This window comes from Musa acuminata, chromosome BXJ2-4 (genome assembly GCF_036884655.1).
Source record: "Musa acuminata AAA Group cultivar baxijiao chromosome BXJ2-4, Cavendish_Baxijiao_AAA, whole genome shotgun sequence".
In the NCBI taxonomy this organism is placed as follows: domain Eukaryota; kingdom Viridiplantae; phylum Streptophyta; class Magnoliopsida; order Zingiberales; family Musaceae; genus Musa; species Musa acuminata.
The window spans coordinates 31,094,091-31,114,234 of NC_088341.1; the positions used below are offsets into that span (position 1 = coordinate 31,094,091).

At 36.0% G+C, this 20,144-nt stretch overlaps 1 protein-coding gene across 5 annotated transcripts in view; it reads right to left on the bottom strand.

The window, feature by feature from the left end:
* The window catches only part of LOC135610276 (midasin-like), a 63,039-nt gene that overhangs the window by 27,824 nt on the left and 15,071 nt on the right, over window positions 1-20,144 (bottom strand). For all 5 annotated transcript variants that reach the window (XM_065104585.1, XM_065104586.1, XM_065104588.1 and 2 more), the window contains 20 exons: window positions 18,312-20,084; window positions 17,593-17,660; window positions 17,308-17,503; window positions 17,069-17,173; window positions 16,689-16,976; window positions 13,007-13,200; window positions 12,826-12,880; window positions 11,474-11,624; window positions 8,492-8,565; window positions 7,524-7,677; window positions 5,291-5,389; window positions 5,095-5,195; window positions 4,917-5,006; window positions 4,767-4,832; window positions 4,519-4,683; window positions 4,194-4,401; window positions 3,151-4,040; window positions 1,554-3,050; window positions 1,226-1,412; window positions 1,081-1,146 (listed from right to left, as the gene is read on the bottom strand). In XM_065104585.1, the coding sequence (XP_064960657.1) occupies window positions 1,081-1,146; window positions 1,226-1,412; window positions 1,554-3,050; window positions 3,151-4,040; window positions 4,194-4,401; window positions 4,519-4,683; window positions 4,767-4,832; window positions 4,917-5,006; window positions 5,095-5,195; window positions 5,291-5,389; window positions 7,524-7,677; window positions 8,492-8,565; window positions 11,474-11,624; window positions 12,826-12,880; window positions 13,007-13,200; window positions 16,689-16,976; window positions 17,069-17,173; window positions 17,308-17,503; window positions 17,593-17,660; window positions 18,312-20,084 (6,427 nt within the window). The remainder of the gene's footprint in view (window positions 1-1,080; window positions 1,147-1,225; window positions 1,413-1,553; window positions 3,051-3,150; window positions 4,041-4,193; window positions 4,402-4,518; window positions 4,684-4,766; window positions 4,833-4,916; window positions 5,007-5,094; window positions 5,196-5,290; window positions 5,390-7,523; window positions 7,678-8,491; window positions 8,566-11,473; window positions 11,625-12,825; window positions 12,881-13,006; window positions 13,201-16,688; window positions 16,977-17,068; window positions 17,174-17,307; window positions 17,504-17,592; window positions 17,661-18,311; window positions 20,085-20,144) is intronic.

Consider the following 20,144-nt stretch of genomic DNA (forward strand, 5'->3'; position numbering starts at 1 on the left):
CGCTCGGGCGAGCCACTAGCGCCTCGAGCGTTTTTGGACCTTGACGCCTTTTGGCGCCTAGCGCTATTTAAATCACTGAGTGAACCCTACTAATATTAAAGTCAAATTAAGCTATATAGATAAAAACAACTTCACAAGGCTTATTCTTTCAATGCTTCCACAAGTTTTCGAAACCTTCACAAGGTAAATCCTAGTTACTAAGGTTGGTGAGGGCAATAATTTCAATGTTTCTTGTGCAATAATTCCGATAGGAAATTATCCATAGAGGCTTTGGAAAAGGTTTACTTCCTCATAGGAAACATAAGAACATTGAGATCCTATCGTCAACAACAAGTGCATTGAATCAATTATTTAGCAACTGTGCTTTGTGCAACAGCTCATTCAATTCATTAAATTAGTAGACCTATTCATTTATGTCCTAGGGAAGGAAATATTCTTGTTTTGTTTAGTTTTATGCTCCAAGGACATATTCATGTTCTCTATCACAGAAAAATGAGAGGAGCACACGTAACCCAATCACCAAGGGATATTGCTATCTAGAGAACTTGTAAACCATGTGAAATAAAGCTTGAGTATGCTAACTTGACATCTTAAATCGCTAAGGGCAACACCCTTGATGGTCCTACTCTAACACTCTTCCCTGATGTTCTTTCAAAGTGTTCTTCCTTGAGTCATACTCTTCTATCTATAGGCACCTTTATATTGAATCCGCTGACACATCAATCGGATCAGTATAACTCATCATCCATCAGCATTGAAGCACCAGAGAATAATGATGACCAAACTAACATAGAATTATCCTAATGAGTAAAGTCTATAATTACAATATCAGGAATGAATCTTCTTTTTGTTTTTGTGAACTGATATTCTAAGACTTCACACACATGAAGTTGAAAGGTGAATTTATGCATAACTTTTATCAAATCATTTTATCAAAGGCATCCACACTTGACAAACCTGGCCTTGTAAATGGATTTCATGCACTTCCATCTCTTATAATGAAGAAAAGTATGAGACGACTTACCAACAAAATTTAACTAAAAAAGTGTTCTTGCAAAAGAAATCCAAGTCAGTAAGCACCTTGTAGCGCCAGCTGTCGAATATCTAAATCGGATGATAGAACAGTCTTCATGATCACAAGATTATCTGCATGATCATTGCAAATTATTAATTTACTACATAATTGCAATTAAAAAATGTAAAGCCAAATTGTGAAAATTCATACCAGTAAAATTTAGCCTTAATAACTTGGTCCTCGTCCAGACCACATTACAAAATGTCAGAAGTTGCTGCATCTTGTAGAAGACATCAGCAGATGCTGGCAAAAATGGATGACCTCCATAGCGCCATAAGGTGGGCTTTTCCATGTGAAAAGTCCAAATTGGAATATGGTTCAGGTTATGAATCTCAACCTAACCACAAACATAGTTAATGAGAATTCCAAAATGGATTATTATTCAAGTTAAAATATCTCAGCCTATCCACAAACATAGTCAACCAATATGAATTTTTTTTAAAAATAAACATAATTATAATGCATGAAATTTACATACTAATATAGATTCCACAGCTTTTGAGAAATGAGGCTGCAATTTCATAACTTTCTTCCTCAGAAAATTCCAAGTTACTGACGACAAATCATAATCAGATGCGTTGATACTCTTCCAGAACAGCATATGATATTCAAGAAGCTCAGCATATATTAGTTGGAGTTCCTCCGACTCCACAATTACTTCAAGTACATCAGCTTCCAAGCATCTCAGAGTGTTCAGCACTGGCAACAATAAATACTGCAAAGTCTCTTCACCACATGAAGAATCCCTTTCCATAGTCCATTGCTGATAGGTAAGACTCAGCAATCTCACACAATTCATTGCATTGTGTAGATATTCATGACAATTTTTCAACATCGCCTCTGAAGCCAATCTAACTACCTCTGAAGACAACACTGGTAGGGGCCTAGCACTAATATCAATCTTATAATGAGAAATTACCTCCTTCCAACAATTGCGAATGTATTTCCAAATGGGATGATCTCTTTCTTTTTCAAGAATATTCAGAAAAGAATTAAAAAAATTGCAATATGGCTGCACCTTTGAACTGTACCATTTGAACAATAAAACATATAATGCAACATCACTTTCTGTAGCCTGCTCCAGTGACCAGTGTGCAGCAAAGAAAAGCATCTTATTGGCTAGAGCCAAGTCAAACTGTTCAATATCATTTGTAGCCTTGACATCATGCTCGCAAAGAAGATCTGGAAACAGAAGATGACGAAGCATATTTATCGGTAAAACATAAGGCTGGAATTCCTGGCTCATGCATGATGGAAGCATTCCATAACAGCTCATATTAGCTTTAAATGAAGCACATTGCGATGCCAAAAACTCCAAAAATATGCAATTTTGTCTTACACATGTCTCTCTTGAGTACCACAACAAATGTCTCAATGTGAGAGGAGCTGGCCATCCTCCTGGCAAATGCAAGGAATATCCAGACAGCTCATTGAAGCTGTACCAATCAGTATCGGACAAATAAGAGAGTTTTGCTTGCATAACCGCTTCCATTCCCTCAGCTTCACCCAAAGATGACAAGTACGTGTGCTCCCAACTTAGTTGGAGGCTCCATTTGGGCTGGTTACCCTTCATAAGTAACTGCTGGAATAGCTGAACCCAGCGTGTGAGCTCAAGAAGAGTGATACGCACACCAAGACATGATCCTGTACTTTGAACATGCATATGCGCCTTGCTCATTGCTAAAACCAACTTGCTACAAGGAATACCAGAACAAATTAAGAACCTTTTCACATCATTTACATTGATTTCCTCATCTTCTTCTTCATCAGGCAGCCAAGTTGGCTGCATTACGAATATTTCCACTCCTCTATTACGCATAGCCCTAGAAACCTCACCGTGCTTCGGATCAACAGTAAGAAACATTTGAAATTTTGGATGGGCATGAAGTACCAAAGGTTTACCATCAGCAAGCCCACACTCATTGATTGTGATAGAACCATTGGGCTCCACCAATGAATTGATCCTGTCGAGAACCTAAGTTTGATAGACAAAAAATACAGTGTCAAACCATAAGCATAAAGAACACATTCAACACACTTCGCAAAATTAAGAAGTGAAAGTACAGCCAACAAACCGTGGGATTGCAAAGATTTGCATTCTCCAGAACAACCCATTCACCATTTTCAATGGCTTTAATCAAGATTCCAGATACCCATTCAAAATTAGCTGATGGCTTCATTGTCCCTTTTTTCTGTATATATAACAGAGTTTTTACCAACTTGTTCAAATCATTTGTTGACCATGAAACAGGTAAGTCGAACATTTCCAGATCATGCTCCAGCTGTTGAATAATCTCAACCAATAGATTGAGTGAGCTACATAAATCGTGTTTCCACAATCGCGGAAATAGCGAAGTTGGATGAGAATTGCAAATTTTCGATGCCAGAAATGCAAACCACTTCGAGAATAAATTCCTCCTTTCATTAATTAAGCCCTTCCAATCTCGCTCCAATCGTAGGCCAAAATACTCATTAACATATCGCTCAACCTGTGTGATGACATCTCTATAGCTACGAAAAGAATTGTACTGCTCAAAGCAACCAAGTAAGTCAGTGACATCAGTTCCAGAAGAAAGATTCAACTCATGTAATACATTTCCAGTGAGATGAGCAAGTAAACGAATGAGTGATGTTTTCCCTGATGAATATGGCCCAACCAAGATGCACAACCATTGGCGCTGAACACAGTGAAGAACAGCTTCTAAGTTATGCAAAATGCCTGGCAGTATATTTAGCTGGCTTTTTAATACTTTTGAAGGTTGGAAATGGTTCCTTTCAACACAAGCACTTCCCAATATCAAATAATTAGGATTGACATGCACTTTTGGAAACTGAGTAACTGATGGTTTCACCCCAAACACCTCCGTGTAAAGCTTCATGACTTCATGGCGATCAGCCACAGTCCGCATCCTTTGAAGGTATACAATACTTAAAAACCTGTCCATAGAGGCTTCCTTTGAGGTATCTGCAAGTCAAACCAAACATTTCAGAATATCGTTAGCCAAAAAAATATGAATGACATGTTGCAGCACATTATAGTATTACTTTTTACTTAATTAACAATTGACAGATAAGAAAAGATCAGAAATTTTATAATTTATAAAAGAAAAGTTTGCACCTTCTATAATCTGGCACGATCGCATCACATCACGCAGATTGAACTCCCATGGAGAACCTTCTTGACCATACTTCCGAGAAATCATAGTATCCTCATGAAGTCGGTTATTAAAACATATAAGCTTTGTAAGAAGTGTTTCAGGAACTGATGGATATTGTGATCGACAAATGAAAAGATAATCATCAGCATCTAATTCATCAACATACACCTGTAATACCATTGTATAAAATGAATAAATTGTTGTCTTTCAAGAAAAAAACCTGTGCACATAAAGATTCACATCACAAGCAACACTGAGATGATGATTTTGTTCAGTTCATCCTACCTTGGTGAATCGATTGAGAAATGACTTGGGTAGACATTTCCTGCCACCACCCTGATGTGAGGGGTTTTGGCATGCAAAAACCCTAAATGAAGGTGGACATTTAAAGGTCAATCCCAGCTCAGGGATGAAGACCTCAGCACGATGATCTAAAATAGCATTTAAACCCTGAAATTCCACAATTTTGCATCAGCAAAGAATGATAAATGACATGACAAAAAAAAATCAATTGAATCAGATAAGGAAAGTGCCTCTAAAACAGACTGTGGAGCAAGATTAAGTTCATCCAAAAGAACCCAACTTCCCTTCTTTAAAGCCTGCAATAAAATATATAGACCTTAATAAAATAAGTTTCATACATAAAGCATCAACTTTGCCAAGAAGAAATTAGGTTCCCCAACCTCAAGAAGTATGCCATCACACCAAGAAAATTCCATTCCAGTATCCCTTTGAATTGGCAAGTCTGATCCCAAAAGATCCATCATGTCGGTCTGGAATAAGATTATGAGAAACCAGATGACAGATTTTCTGGAAAAAAAAGTAAACCACATCCACACAGGCAACAGGTATGATTTATACCTGCTCGGAAAGGTTGATTCGCACCACAGAATGTCCTGAATATTCTGCCAACGCGACTACTAAGCTAGTTTTTCCAACACCAGGACTTCCTTCCAACAACACTGGATAATGTTGTACTGTTAGCTCAATGATGTGCGAAATATAAAGAGAATAATCCTCACATAGTGGTTAGTAAATTGTCAAGACAACTACAGACCAGGCTTTGAAAGTTGCATTGCACGTAAAACCCGCAGAACATTCCTGCTCGTAGTGGGTGCCAGGAACTCAAACCCCTTATGCTTGCACTCATTACAACCTAAAATGAGACATGTCAGAGAGATCTTTCAGTTTTACCACAAAGAAAATTCCACAAAATCAGACCCAATGCATGAGATGAGAAAAACTAAACTTATTTTCATTTATAATGATTCAATATTACCTTAAAAACAAAATTCATTATCCAAACTAAAAGTTCCAATGGAGACAAGCAAAGAAATTTTCATCTGGACAGGCAATTTGACGAGCATAAAGAAGGCACTTACACTTGATTTTTTTTCTCTTTAATCTTCTTTTTTCCATAATGACCAAAAGAATATTGGATCCAAATCTATGAATTTAGATCTAATTATCTAGGAGACTGCTATTCACAGATCCATTCAATTTTCTCATAGAATTTTCAGTTGTAGATATAATGTAGTTATTAGGCCCAGAATCCATGATTGAGAAAATTTTAATGTCTATCCAACCTTAAACTTGATTTTAGCTTTCAGTGTTTGTAAATAACTTACATTTCAACAACATGTAGTCATTATAATTCTAAGGTCAGCCGACAGATAAACCTGGACTTTCATTTGAATTGACTAAGTTGATAGATACATTAATCCACATTGAAATATAAGTTGGTAGAGATACATTAATCCAAATGGAAATACAAGTTGGTAGATGTTAACTTATATGTTAATATTTTACTGCAGCCAATTCTGAATTCAGCACTTGATATCAAGGTTTTAAATACATATTGGTATCAAAACGAACAGCTCAATACCGGAAGATATACTATTCATTTTTTATTATTTTATTCAATGAGGATAAAGCACTACAGGTATATTGCTCAATATGCCAATATAATACCAGTCCAATAGATTGCCAGGCCTATATCCAAAACCCTATTTCTTGTTGCTGCTCAACTGATCTTCCAACCACAGTGACTATTGGTATTTGGGAATTACTAAGACTCTGGAACAAACGATACCTGAAAATCTTAAAGTAGTTCTTCTATAGACTCAACCTTGTTAAAAACAATTCAAGATCACAAATCGTCAAAATGAGATGAATGGCAGGCAGAGTATGCATGAAGCATTGTTTGCAGAATTCACAAATACTTTAAAAACCATAGACGGATATGAGATCCCGCTACATATACAGAAAAAAAGGCCAGTGAAGTTAAAAAAAATTATATTAAACTGGTGTTAACAGAACCTATCAATCAAGGGTCATAATGTTGTGCACTGATACTGTACTATATACCAGAGTTTGGAAAAGCAGGAAAAAACTGAATAAAAAGAAAAAAAATATACTACCTGGTAAAGGGACTATACGGTGCTGTACCGGTCATAACAGTCAGTTTATCCTGGTCTGTGTACCAGTAAGCAGTGAATACTGGTTGTACCAAATCGTACCAAGTGATATTGCAAAGTTACTATTAATATACAAATTCCTACAGTTGATCAAGAAGATGACTAGAAGCATCCAAGGAGCAATCAAACAGAGTACATTCTGAATTTTAGATCTATAAAAGCTTGGAGAACTTGAAACCTAGTGCCAGCATATTAGGAAGGTCTTTCAATGTTAAGTGTCATAAAAAATATAGTCAACCTCACGGAATAGATATATTATGCCAAAAGAAGCAAGAAACCAAAACTTGACACCAAAAGAATAGAAGGCATAAGAAAAAGCGTAACATAGGAAAAGCAATTTCAAAGTTCCATGTCCACAACAGAGTCCAAATAACATTATAAAAGTATTATTTGACAAGTTGATCCAAGGCAGATGGAGAGTAAAATACATGTTCAGTTAACGAGAAGTGTGAGTATGAGATCAGATGCTTTACAGCTCAACATCATGTTCTCATGATGATTTGTTATTGAGAGGACTTGTAAGTCCAAGAGCTGATGACGCAAGCCAACTCCTTATCTTTTTTATGTTGATTTAAGATTTGAGTACTATCTCCATTTGAAATATAAGGTCTTAGTTGTAACATGCCGCACAATGCATCAAGATGCATCAAACGAAAGTGAACTAGATAACTATGCTTAAAAGGAAAGATGTTTTTTTTTACTGAAGTTGGGTGCCTCACTTAGATACTAGTGCAGTGAATGCAATATAAAACATTACAAAGAAGATATTAAAGCTAACTAAACCAAAAGTGTAACTAAACCAACTATAGTTACCTATAGAAATGTAAAATGGATTGATGCCAAACTGTTCTTTTGAATCAATGTTATTGCAAGTAAGAATGCTCATCTGCTTTACACCATCACCCCAACCATAGTTTTCCAGCTTGGTAAGTTGTGAATCAACCAGCACCAATGTGCTATCAGCCATCTGTTATACCAAAAGATAACTATCTAATTACCAACAAAATTTGCTACAAAACCAACAATAATATTAAAGAACTGGAATGATGTGAATAATGATGTTGAATTCAGCAAGCAAACATCGGCCTAAAGAATTGAACATTGGTGACATGCAAACAATTTAGACAGTCGAGAAAGCCCTGGCTTCAAAATATGGTTGATCCAGCTTTCTATAATTTAACAAAGAAGAATAGAAATGTCAAGGATGACAAAAGGATGAGAGGCAGCATGGCATTGACATCACCAAGGAAACGTGTGGGATTGAGGCTTTTCAATAAATTTGACCACTTCAGATGACATTTTTATAGCACATAAAAACAAGAATTCAAATATGAAGCCACTTTGCACAACCAATGTTATATAACGGTGAAGCTTTAAATTATAAAATAATTTTAAAAAAGCATACAAAGAGTTCAAAATATCAGCAAACAGTATACAAGCAACAAAGAGGAGATCAGAAGCACAGTGAAAGTTCTGCAAAGAAATATATAAAATTTTGAATAATGGTCATAACTAAATCAATGTATATAGGGATGACCCAATGCATAAAGCCCCTGCCAATGCAAGTAGGGAAAATAGATGTTGACAAATGATACGATGAAAAAAAAAATCTCATGAGAAACATTGTAACTAAGCTTACACAACGGTGTACATCTGTAATTCTCGATATCATAGGCAAAACACATCTGATTATATGCATGGACTAAAAAGATATACAACAAATATTTTATACATGGAATTGACAAAATGTAAATATATGCAATAAACAGTCACACTTTCACCTTCAATTCTCCTACAAGAAACAACAAAGAGTCCTCTCTCAACTTCTTGGTATCATGTTTTGAAATATTTGTCCCTGTGAACAATCAAAATGCAAGATCAATCACATAGAATGCAATATTTTGCAAAGACTAGTACATAAAATGTTTCACAAGCAGTCGAAATGTGACTACTACTTAGGTACATCCATGGAATCAAATCTCAGTTGTACTGGTCAGTAAAAAGCGGTATCTTCCAGTACAATGGTTAACAAATACGTGGACTATGCAATTTTGTATATCTGACCTGCAACCGAGCTTAGTAAGAGCACTGTACAAGACCATGCAGTAATTTAAATGGTACCGAGTCTTATCAGACGATAAGCCTATAGCCCATTGTATGTATGGGATCCCTCTTTTTTGTTCTAAGTCCAAACATCTATAATTAGCTGTCCTCTCTTATTCCTCGATCAAGTCCTCCTCTGCTGCTGCCGGATAAGCCTCCATCAAGTCTCAATTTACTACCCCTACATCCATGACAAGGTCACCTTTATCTCCATCAGGCAAACCCTCAAGTGTAAGCTTTCCTCCCCTCGTATCTCTCTTGTTCTCTAACTCTTCCTATTTGTTGTGGTCCAACCAGTATCAACCCATATAAATACACAATTTCATCCTGGTAGTGGACCAAGATTTTAATCCATACCAACATGATAGAACATAATGGAATCCATAAATATATTTCATAAAGAATAGGCATATAAAATTGATCTACATAGCAACACGATGTGAAATTAATTAGCAATCACAGCGAGCAAGACAAATCAAATCATCAAACATCCAACCTAGATTGCATCAAAGCCGAAACCGGTGGTGTCAGCAACTACCCTATACCACTTCTATATCATGCTACATGAACACAAGAACAAGAAAATGAGAACCACACACCACAAGATCTGTGGGCAGTTTCTTCATAAATATTAGAGAACCTTCCTACAAAGAGAACGACATCCATCACCAAGGAAAAGCACCAAGTCCAAAGAACATGCTGTCATCTAAATTATGAACCTTCATCTATAAGTTGAACTAAAAACCAACAAGACAAGCACATTCCATGCACAGCTGACATGAGCTATCAACAAAGCTATAATAAACAAACCTTACAAATGCTGTGCCCTGAGCTGGTTTCATGTCCTATTCAAAAGAGTAAAGCAAATAGAGAACATTATAATAAAGTTCACTAGAATGAGCATCATCAATTTTATATATATATATATATATATATATATATATATATATATATATATATCATTATGAACAATTTAGATCTGTGTTCTCCTAAATGTTTGCACAGCAGAATAGATGATGCCAAATTATGAATGTCTGGCATAATCCTATTGTACTAAACCAAAGACAACCAAACAAACGCAATCAAGCAGAGGTCAACCAAGGATATTAGTTCATGTTCTGGACCCTGTGCTTGTCACCACTTCTACTGTGTAACACCAACAAATCAGACTCAGCTTTAGCCCTTACAATAAGCTTAAAAAAAGTGAGGTACGGTATACAATACAAGCCATGTACAGGTTTGTAGTCTTTATAGGTGTACTGGCATACAGAGTCCATAACACCTAAGGCCCTGTTAACATCAAAATCAGGTATTCCAGCTCATATATCACAATTTTAGAATCCCAAATCAAAGCATCATGAGTTAAACTGAAACAAGTTTTCTTTTTTCATTTCTTTTAAGCCCCTCAAAGAAATTGAATATTCATAATGTCTCCAATGCAACGAATAGCATTCAGTCAACCAAGGATTTTAATTTTGAATAATACCGCCTGCTATCGGACAGTATCAGTCTGGCTACGATGAGGGAAGAAGAAGCGTCGAGGGAGAAGAGGGAGAAGGCGCTCGAAGAAGAGGGAGAATTGGGAGAACCTCGACGCTTTCTGATCCGGCGCCGCCCTTCCTCAACGATCCCGATCCAGAAGGTAACAAAGAGGCAACGCCTTGGCTTCTTATTTTTCGCATTTGTCGCCAAAGGCCGAAGATGCCTGCGACCTTCGCCGAAAGCGTCTGCGGCCTTTGACGCCTTCATTGAACACCATAGATGAGGAGGCCTTCTCCTTGTTTGACACAACGAGGAGAAGTAAAAGAGGCGACATCGCCGAGGCAACGTACGCCTCCTTTTTTTTAATATTATATATATATATATATATATATATATATATATATATATATATATATATATATATACATATACATATACATATACATATACACATACATATATATATATATACATAAACATACATATATCTATATATACATAAACATACATATACATATATATATACATATATATACATATATATATATATATATACCAAATGGTATACCCTAAAGTACCACTCGATCCGCCTTTACCGTACCTTACCGAGCAAAGCTCAAAACGCTGGTACGATACGAAATTACGAACCTTGGGCTCCATAACCTATCAAGAATAAACTGGTTGGTTAATTCAAAAGTTACAATCAAAACTAAGTGCATATCAATATGGGAACTTATCAGTATGGTCAATTTTATGAAATGGAACTCCTTTGGTACTTTCATGTCTCAAGCCACATGTTCTATATTTGCTAGATCCTTATATCAGGTTGAAAAAACAAGACGTAAAAAGAAAGCATACATAACCTAACATAGTAGTAAAAAGCATTGAAACTCTAAGCGTTTGCATAAACTGGTTGGTTAATTCAAAAGTTACAACCAAAACTGAGTGCATATCAATATGGGAACCTATCAGTATGGTCAATTTTATGAAATGGAACTCCTTTCGTACTTTCATGTCTCAAGCCACATGTTCTATATTTGCTAGATCCTTATATCAGGTTGAAAAAACAAGACATGAAAAGAAAGCATACATAACCTAACATAGTAGTACAAAGCATTCAAACTCTAAGCGTTTGCAGGTATGACACAATTATATTAAGAAAGAAAAAGGAAAAGTACCCAAACTTAGCCCATCAAGTAAAACAAGAAATATTCCATGGAGAAAAGCATATATCGGTCCAAGATTTTGCTCAGCAACATTCACAAAAGAAACCCATGATAATAGATCTCTCACTGTAAGAGTTCTTCCAATTTGCAACTTGTTCAACCACTGACCTCAATGACAAAAAATATCAGGTATTAGATCAAATATGAAATATAGCCTGATCCAAATAAAAGCAAAGTAATCGAATAAGGTTTTTCCAGACAAAAAAGGAAGATTGGAACATTAGGGATCAACTTACTAGTTCATCAATAATTCAGTAACATACATCAAGCCTCACATGTTAAAAAATGAGACAAACAAGAATAATCTCTGTTTAATTTTATGATTAAAAGCCACCATTGCCAAACAATTATGGTTAGAAAAGATTTTTGCCTCAATAAAAGAGTCTTTCCTCGGGACACATTAGAAGAAAGGTCACAATCAACTTGCAATCCAATCAAATCTCATCCAAATGAGACATGTCATCCTAACTTAATACAAAAAGAAAATGTCAAAAAATATGAGGGAGAGCAACAATCGACACATTGCATGGGCAAGTGTATGTCAATACATCTCCAAAGAAAATAAGGAATGGTATGGGGAGAACAAACTTTGGAATCAATCAGAGAAGTGGTTAAGGCAAATATTCAACAAAAAACAAAGCCCTCAGATAAAAGAAGCTATTGTGGAAAATTTTAAGAAAATGGAAAGTTGCTATCAAGCTTCTTGAGATCCAGACCATCAAGGTACTTTAATAACCAACTATAACTCAGGATGAGAAGGCGAGCAAGAGATCTGTTTGATACCATCAACTTCATACTCATAAAAGCAGGCACCACCATTTTCCAAAGGTAGGGCAGAGGCAGTAGTCTCAAAATAAAAAAGTAAATGAGTTCCTAGACAATAAGAGAAGGAATCTCTTAAATAGTGTCGTATTTGCCCAATGTCAACAAAAATTTCAAATCCTTCCTTTGTTGACAATGTCTTTAGGCCAAATGATTAAAACTGTAATCAATATAGCATGAGGTAGAACTGTATATAAATATTTTACCAACCAGAAGCATGTCAACTAATCCTTTGGTGTTGATTAACTATGAATGTTAATGGTCAAAATGTGTGAGCTTTAAGAACATAACAATATATCAGTGCCAAATTGCCCTGATATGTATATGGTCAAAGAGGAAAATGCAATAGGTCACAAAATCCAAAGCCAAGCTTATATGTACAATTACACTGTCAGCCACATATGCACAATGACTTGAGAATAGCTTGTCAAATCAAACAAACAGCTGATTCCTCAAATCAAGACAAAGAAGTTGCTATGTACCTCCCAGAAGCTTAGCATATAATTGGCAAAGCCTGACAAATCTGGCTTAATGAATCTGCACAAAAGTAAAAAAAATAACAAAATGTCATCTCTATTGTCACTAAAGAATAGCACAAAATAAGGTAACTGGAAACAGGATGATCAGAATCAGAAATTATCATAGGGAGGAAGGAGTATATACCTCTCTACAGCAATACTTGTAAGCTCTTTTATATCACTCACAGGAGGAACCCATATCTCAGTAAAACGGTTTCGTAGTGCTGGCGATAGTTCCTTCTTCCCGTAATCACCGCCAGGATTCATTGTCGCAAGAAGGAAGAAGTTTGGATGTGCCGTTATCCGCTCAAGAATAGCACCACCTTTCTCAGCCAATGACTACAAGTATATATATAAACCAAATAAATTCTGGAACCAAGATCTCAAATACGTAATTAGATTATAAAAACATGCAGGGACCCAAATTAAAGTACTACACTCTGCTGATTTAACCATTTTTACCCATAAAATGATTTCAAAGATGATGACACCTAGTACCAGGTCAAAAACACCAACTTATATTTACCTAGTTAAGTTTGTTGTAGGAAGTGACAACATTAGGCCACAGAAGAATAATGCAATATGATGTAAGCAAAATTATATACTGCAATTCTACGACGCAAGAGACATTCAGGAGGTGTTCTCGCCAAAATTATATACTATCAAGACGAGATTGCAAAGCGAGAAATATAATAAATTGGATGAGAAAAACACAAAATATATGGAAGTATTTGCAATGATCAACTTTAAATATTTCTCCCTGAAAGAATTAGAATAAAATGCAGCTAAAAGTATAACAACTAAGTCAGTTATTTAATATGAATTACAACCACTCATACCTGAAATGAACAACATTTCATGAACAATACGATGAACAATATATCGCAATAGCCTGTAGTTACAACATACATGAAAGGCCTTCAGGTAAATATTATGTCTTTTTTTACTTCTAGAAGCAGTAACCCTAACTGACATGCCTTATTTCACCATGTATAGGTCTCCATTGAACATCTAAATACCATCTTAGATTATTTTCGAAATGAAAGATGGTCACAAATGAAATGCCTTGTTTCACCTTAGTAACTCTATTAAGTAATCGAGGAAGAATAGTAAAAGATGGTCACAAATGAAAGTAATTGAGAAGAACTGATGGGAAATATATCGCCATAGCCTGTAGTTACAACTTACATGAAAGGCCTTCAGGTAAATATTATGTCTTTTTTTACTTCTAGAAGCAGTAACCCTAACTGACATGCCTTATTTCACCATGTATAGGTCTCCATTGAACATCTAAATACCATCTTAGATTATTTTCGAAATGAAAGATGGTCACAAATGAAATGCCTTGTTTCACCTTAGTAACTCTATTAAGTAATCGAGGAAGAATAGTAAAAGATGGTCACAAATGAAAGTAATTGAGAAGAACTGATGGGAAATATATCGCCATAGCCTGTAGTTACAACTTACATGAAAGGCCTTCAGGTAAATATTATGTCTTTTTTTACTTCTAGAAGCAGTAACCCTAACTGACATGCCTTATTTCACCATGTATAGGTCTCCATTGAACATCTAAATACCATCTTAGATTATTTTCGAAATGAAAGATGGTCACAAATGAAATGCCTTGTTTCACCTTAGTAACTCTATTAAGTAATCGAGGAAGAATAGTAAAAGATGGTCACAAATGAAAGTAATTGAGAAGATCTGATGGGAAATATATCGCCATAGCCTGTAGTTACAACTTACATGAAAGGCCTTCAGGTAAATATTGTCTTTTTTTACTTCTAGAAGCAGTAACCCTAACTGACATGCCTTATTTCACCATGTATAGGTCTCCATTGAACTTCTAAATATCATCTTAGTTTATTTTCGAAATTTTTATTTTCAATAATAAAATAGTATCCCTAACTGGCATTCCTCTTGCTCCTCATTCTAGTAATACACATCTCTCTCAACATCCATGTACTGAAATATATGTTGTTCCTAGCTACCCAGTAATCAGATCTATAAAACATCATCAATCTTACAATTGTATTTTCAATTTAATCCATCGATACACAACAATCACATAACACATTTGACATTTGAAACCCCCTTCCAATTTAATCATCCAAATTCTGTTTATGCAAATATTTACATCATTCTTTCCCTCTAAAAACTTTAACACAACTTCACTACAAAAGGGCATTATTGTCCATTAATTTTAACAAAACCCTCAAGTTTCTCTTGATATAATCTAGCCTAAAACCCTCCTAAAGTTTGTCGTGTAGAATTTATTCCAACAAATACACAGGAACAATGCCAAAGATCAGGTCAACTAAAAGATCAGGTCAACTAAAATAAATTTTAAAAGATCAGGTCAGTGATGTTTGGTCAGTGAATAGTAGGATATTTATATAAATATGAACTCAATGCCAAAGGAAGGCATGATTGGCCCAAGTAGGCATTTTGAACGTAATTGTGGCAATAATAAGTGTAATTCCAAATGTCACATTCGTTACGAAACAAAGTTCAGCATTAAGTCAGCATATATAAATATAAGTAAACATACAACTGGCAAGGCAACATGGTGCATGCTTTTTTTATGCTCTGCATTTTATTATTGCAATGTGGAAATAGTTGAACAGTTGTAACCACAAAGGAAGCATAGGGAATCTAATGTTGAAGGTAAGGAGATAAGGACAAAACCTAATCAGAGTTGCAAGAATGAAGAAAGAGTTGAGTGTCAAGAAGAAAAAGGAAAGAGCCAATAATAAGAACAACATAGGCCCCAGAACATTCAATTTTAATACCACTTCTGCTCTGATTGTTGTATTGGCGTCAAAGATCATCAGGAACCCTAAACCATCATGTCCATCAAAACAGCTTCTGGCCACATTTTGGCAAATACCAAACAGCAGATATTTGAGAAGAACACAAGACTCAGATAAGTAGAACAAAAAAAAGGAAATACTGGAAATATAGAATACAACAGAGTACCGGGCATGCAAGTCCTAGAGAACACTCAAAAGAAAGGTGCCCAATCAAGTGCCCAAATTGAAAGACAACTGTCCGATTTGCAGCAGAATATGCAGAAGAACAAACTAGCTTCTGACAAGGGTATCGTACAAAGGTTCATTTAATAAAAAAGAAGAACCATCCTAAACAAGAGAAGTTAGTTGTAATAAAGGAAAAGGCTAAGATTTCACTATCAGGTCAACAAGTAAAAGTCAATAAGCTTCACTTATAAATAAACCTAATCACAAATGATCAGTTTACCTACAAACCTGAACAAGGCCTTTTATCACATTTGTCCAAACATGATCTAAGAAAGATAAGTATTTACTAATGAAAGAATAAAATATTGGGAACAAATTGATGTTCCACTCTTGGGGTGGTGCAGTATATCTTGATATATTGTCGATAAATAAAGTGCATATGTTTCAGTACCGCAGGGTATTTTGCAAACTGGTGAGCAGTCCGACCAGATCAAACATTCTCCAAAAAAGCAGGTTTTCACGAACCTCACTTCCATGATTCCACATTCTTGTGCATCAAAGACTGGACATACTTCGTACTCAAAACTAGATTAATAGACATGGAAAGTAGGTGAATATCCAATAAACTGGTCATTTGGTTTCCAAGTTCTTTGAATAACACAAACTCATATCAGGATACTACTTTTGCCCATAACTTCTATTTAAATTTGTTTTAATTCATCCAAAGATCTCCACGTACTATAATCAAGCAGATTCCTTTCAGGTTTATTGGATTCAAATATCTCTCAAAAGCCAACTTCTGTTAATACAAATAGCACAAACATGTCATCTCGTATGAGAAAAACCTACCAGTTTCCTTTCAGGTTCTAAGACACTATTCAAACGTTCAAGAACACTGTCATCAGCCAAGGATATCTCATCCACTAGAAAAAGATCTCCATCCTTCATTGCTTGCACAAGGGGTCCATCCTGCCAAAGGAATATGGTCTGCCACTTCTGATGGAGCTGCATTAGACCCAATTTCAACTGCTCAAACACATCAAGATCTTGTGGAGCAATAGCTGCATGCAAGGTTGTCTTTACGTCATTCAAAACGTTTATAGTCAAAGAAGCTTGTGAAATGTCAGATGACAGTTCCTGCATGACAAGTATAATGCATCAGCAAGCAGAAGCCATCAGTAATAAAGGTTCATAGAAAATTAAGGCACAAAGTATATGAAAATTCATACAACATCTCTGGGAAAGAAGCAAAAGAATTTGGATGTTTTGATCTGCTCAACCAGTTGTTTGAATTGATTGGCCAATTGTGAACGATCTCGTACAGGATAGAATCCCTGACAGTAAAAAACATGTCAAACAAAAAGAATTGTCACACAACAATTGCATAAATTTCATAAATTACTGTCCCTTGTAACATGCATGGAAGAACACAGAGAAAGAGGAAAGGTAAGTGAGAAGTCGAGCCAACCCCAATGAAGTCAGCAGTCTCGGTATACTGATGGCAATTTAAGATATGCAACTTTGCCTTTAGAAAAACACTTAGCAATTGGCATACAGTTGTCTTCCCACCACCAGTTTCACCAATAAGAAGAACAGGCTCACGCAATCTGTAGCAGCGCTCAACAAGAAAGAACAACCTCTGCATACTGTTAGTCCACGTGATACTGCAACAGCAGGAACAATGTATAGTATAAAATCCCAAGAATAAAAAATGATTGCCACAAATAAGAAATTAAAGAAATTAATGAGTCACCTTCCAAAGCTTTCCTTTACTCCAGGGTTTTCGGATAATGCATAAGAAGTTTCATCTTGATCTTCTTCCTATTACCCCCATAAAAAAGTCAAGTAACATTGTCTATCAGCACAAAGATGAACAAAAAAGCAAGAAATTTCTCTAGTTAAGAATTAAAAATCAGAAGTTTAATTGAGTCTGTGTTCCTTGGCATGCCTTCTGCATGTCCAGCTTCAAAGTTCTCAAGGAAATATATTCAATGTAAAACAAACCAATGGCTATATACAAAGATATAGCAAGAAGAAACAGCCCAACGCAAATTATCCTTCCAGATGAACAATAAAAAAAGATAGCATCCAACATTTTGCTTTCAACAAAACCACAATGTGATCAAAGTTGAAAAAAAGGTGTGTTGTAAGAACATGCAAAGATTGTTATGGATTACAAAAGAAAAGCTCATCTGCCAGATCATTATGATAATAGGTTACCTCATACAAAGCGTAACAAGAAAGAGGCAGTTACTGGTATAAACTAAGCTTGGCTATGCTTACGCACCAGCCTCCTGTGATGTAGGAGTTCACAACAAGAGGTTACATTTCACCATAGGGAGAGAAAATCAATGGGATGTTTATAAAACTAAACACAACAAAATAGAATCAAACTAGCACTAATCAGTGAGCCAAAATCTAAAACAAAATGCATTTATTTAAGAGCAGAATATAGGAAAAGCATAGACATACACTATACAACTTATCCATTATCATTCGCACACGAAGATGACGCTCCAACGTCTCTCGTACCACGTTCTTTTCATTTTCATCCCTCAGTCTTTCAGCAAGAAGAAGATACCCATCTTTTGCCAAATCCTCATAGGTCCTTCCAAACATCCTAAACCGATTTGCCCATCGAAACAAATCACGTGGTGTAATAAAACCATGCTTTCCAGCAAAAACTTTGCTGTGTTGCCGATGCAACTGCAAGTCCTTCATTACTTCAACCATTTTTGAAGCATAGCTTGCAGGAATCTTACACCTCAACTCCAAAATTTTAGTTAGTTCATCATCAGGAATTTCATCAACATGTATTTCCAAAAACCGATTGCGAAATGCTCGAGACAGCATTTTTCGCCCCCCATATAATGTAGGTGGATTTTGGGTTGCAAAAAGCATGAAATTAGGATGTGCAGGAATTGTTTCTTGAAGTTCAGGTACAAATATTTCTCTATTGTCATCCAGTAGCCGGTTTAAGGCTTCCAACACGTCTGATGGAGCAAGATTTAGCTCATCCAAAACAATCCACTGTCCATGACGCACAGCTTTTACTAAGACACCTTCTTGGAATTGAAGTTTTCCTTGGGAATCAGTTATATAAGTGCCAAAATACTCCTGTAGATCAGTATGCTCGTGATTGTTGATTCGTACAAATTCATGACCAGAAACTGAAGCAAGATAATGCACAAGGCTAGTTTTCCCACTAGAAGTTGGGCCCTGCAGAAGAACTGGGTATCTTTTAATATAAACTGCACGTGCTAGGTTACTAAGATTTTCTTTGACACTTTTAGTAAGGATATAATCCTCCAAAAAACCATCCGAATCTGGCACATCTTGACATTTCGATCTGTCAGTGAAATAATCATCAAAAGGAATATTTTTGGGTATAGTTCCTCCCAAGATGCAAGAAACTATCATTTTATGCATAATTTTTGCACTGGGGCCATCTAATAAAGTAAGAAAAAACATGCAAAACCCATCATAAAGAGCTTTCTGGAAGCCAAAGCTTTTCTTTGCCATTTTAGTATATTCCAGTGCACGAGCGAGAGACCTCAAACTGAACTGTGGCTTCTGGTTAGCCCCATCCTGCAGCCTCTCCTCTGATTCTCGTTTGGCTGCTGTGTAAAAGTTAACAATTCTTTTAGACAATTCTCTGTCGGTGTTATCCTCATCCATATATTGAGTAACAAATAGAGTCAAATCATCATTGTCCAATACATCATCTACAAAATATTCAGTAAACCTGCTTCTGAAAAAATATGGCAATTCTCGTTTTCCGGCATCCGTTGCAGGATTCATGCAAGCAAACAAGCGGAAGGATGGATGGCGTTCTACATGATCAATATCACCCCTTTCGGACAGACAAAGGGTACCCTTCTCGCTATCTAAAACACTACTAATTCTCTGTAGAGTTTCCGGAGGAGCAAGATTGACCTCATCGAGTAAAATCCAATAACCATTCCTTAGAGCAGTTATGAAAGCTCCCTCCACAAATTTAAATGAGACACCCGCAGAGGTGCCAATCTGCTTACGTGCAGCATCAAGTCTTGAAGAAAATGATTCCCACTCATGCAGAACATTTTCAGATAAAGGCCTCTTCCTCTTTGAGCCAGAAGTTATTGCGGCTTCCTTACCAGCACACTTCTGTACAAACTCAACTGATTTTTGACATGCATGTAGTAGCTTTTTCCAATTCCTTTGCACAGCATATATTTCATAGTGGCGAAGAAGGGCTTCATTATCCTATTCAATAAATTACAGATTCATCAGTTTTACAATTGTTAATTGATAGAACTAAATTAA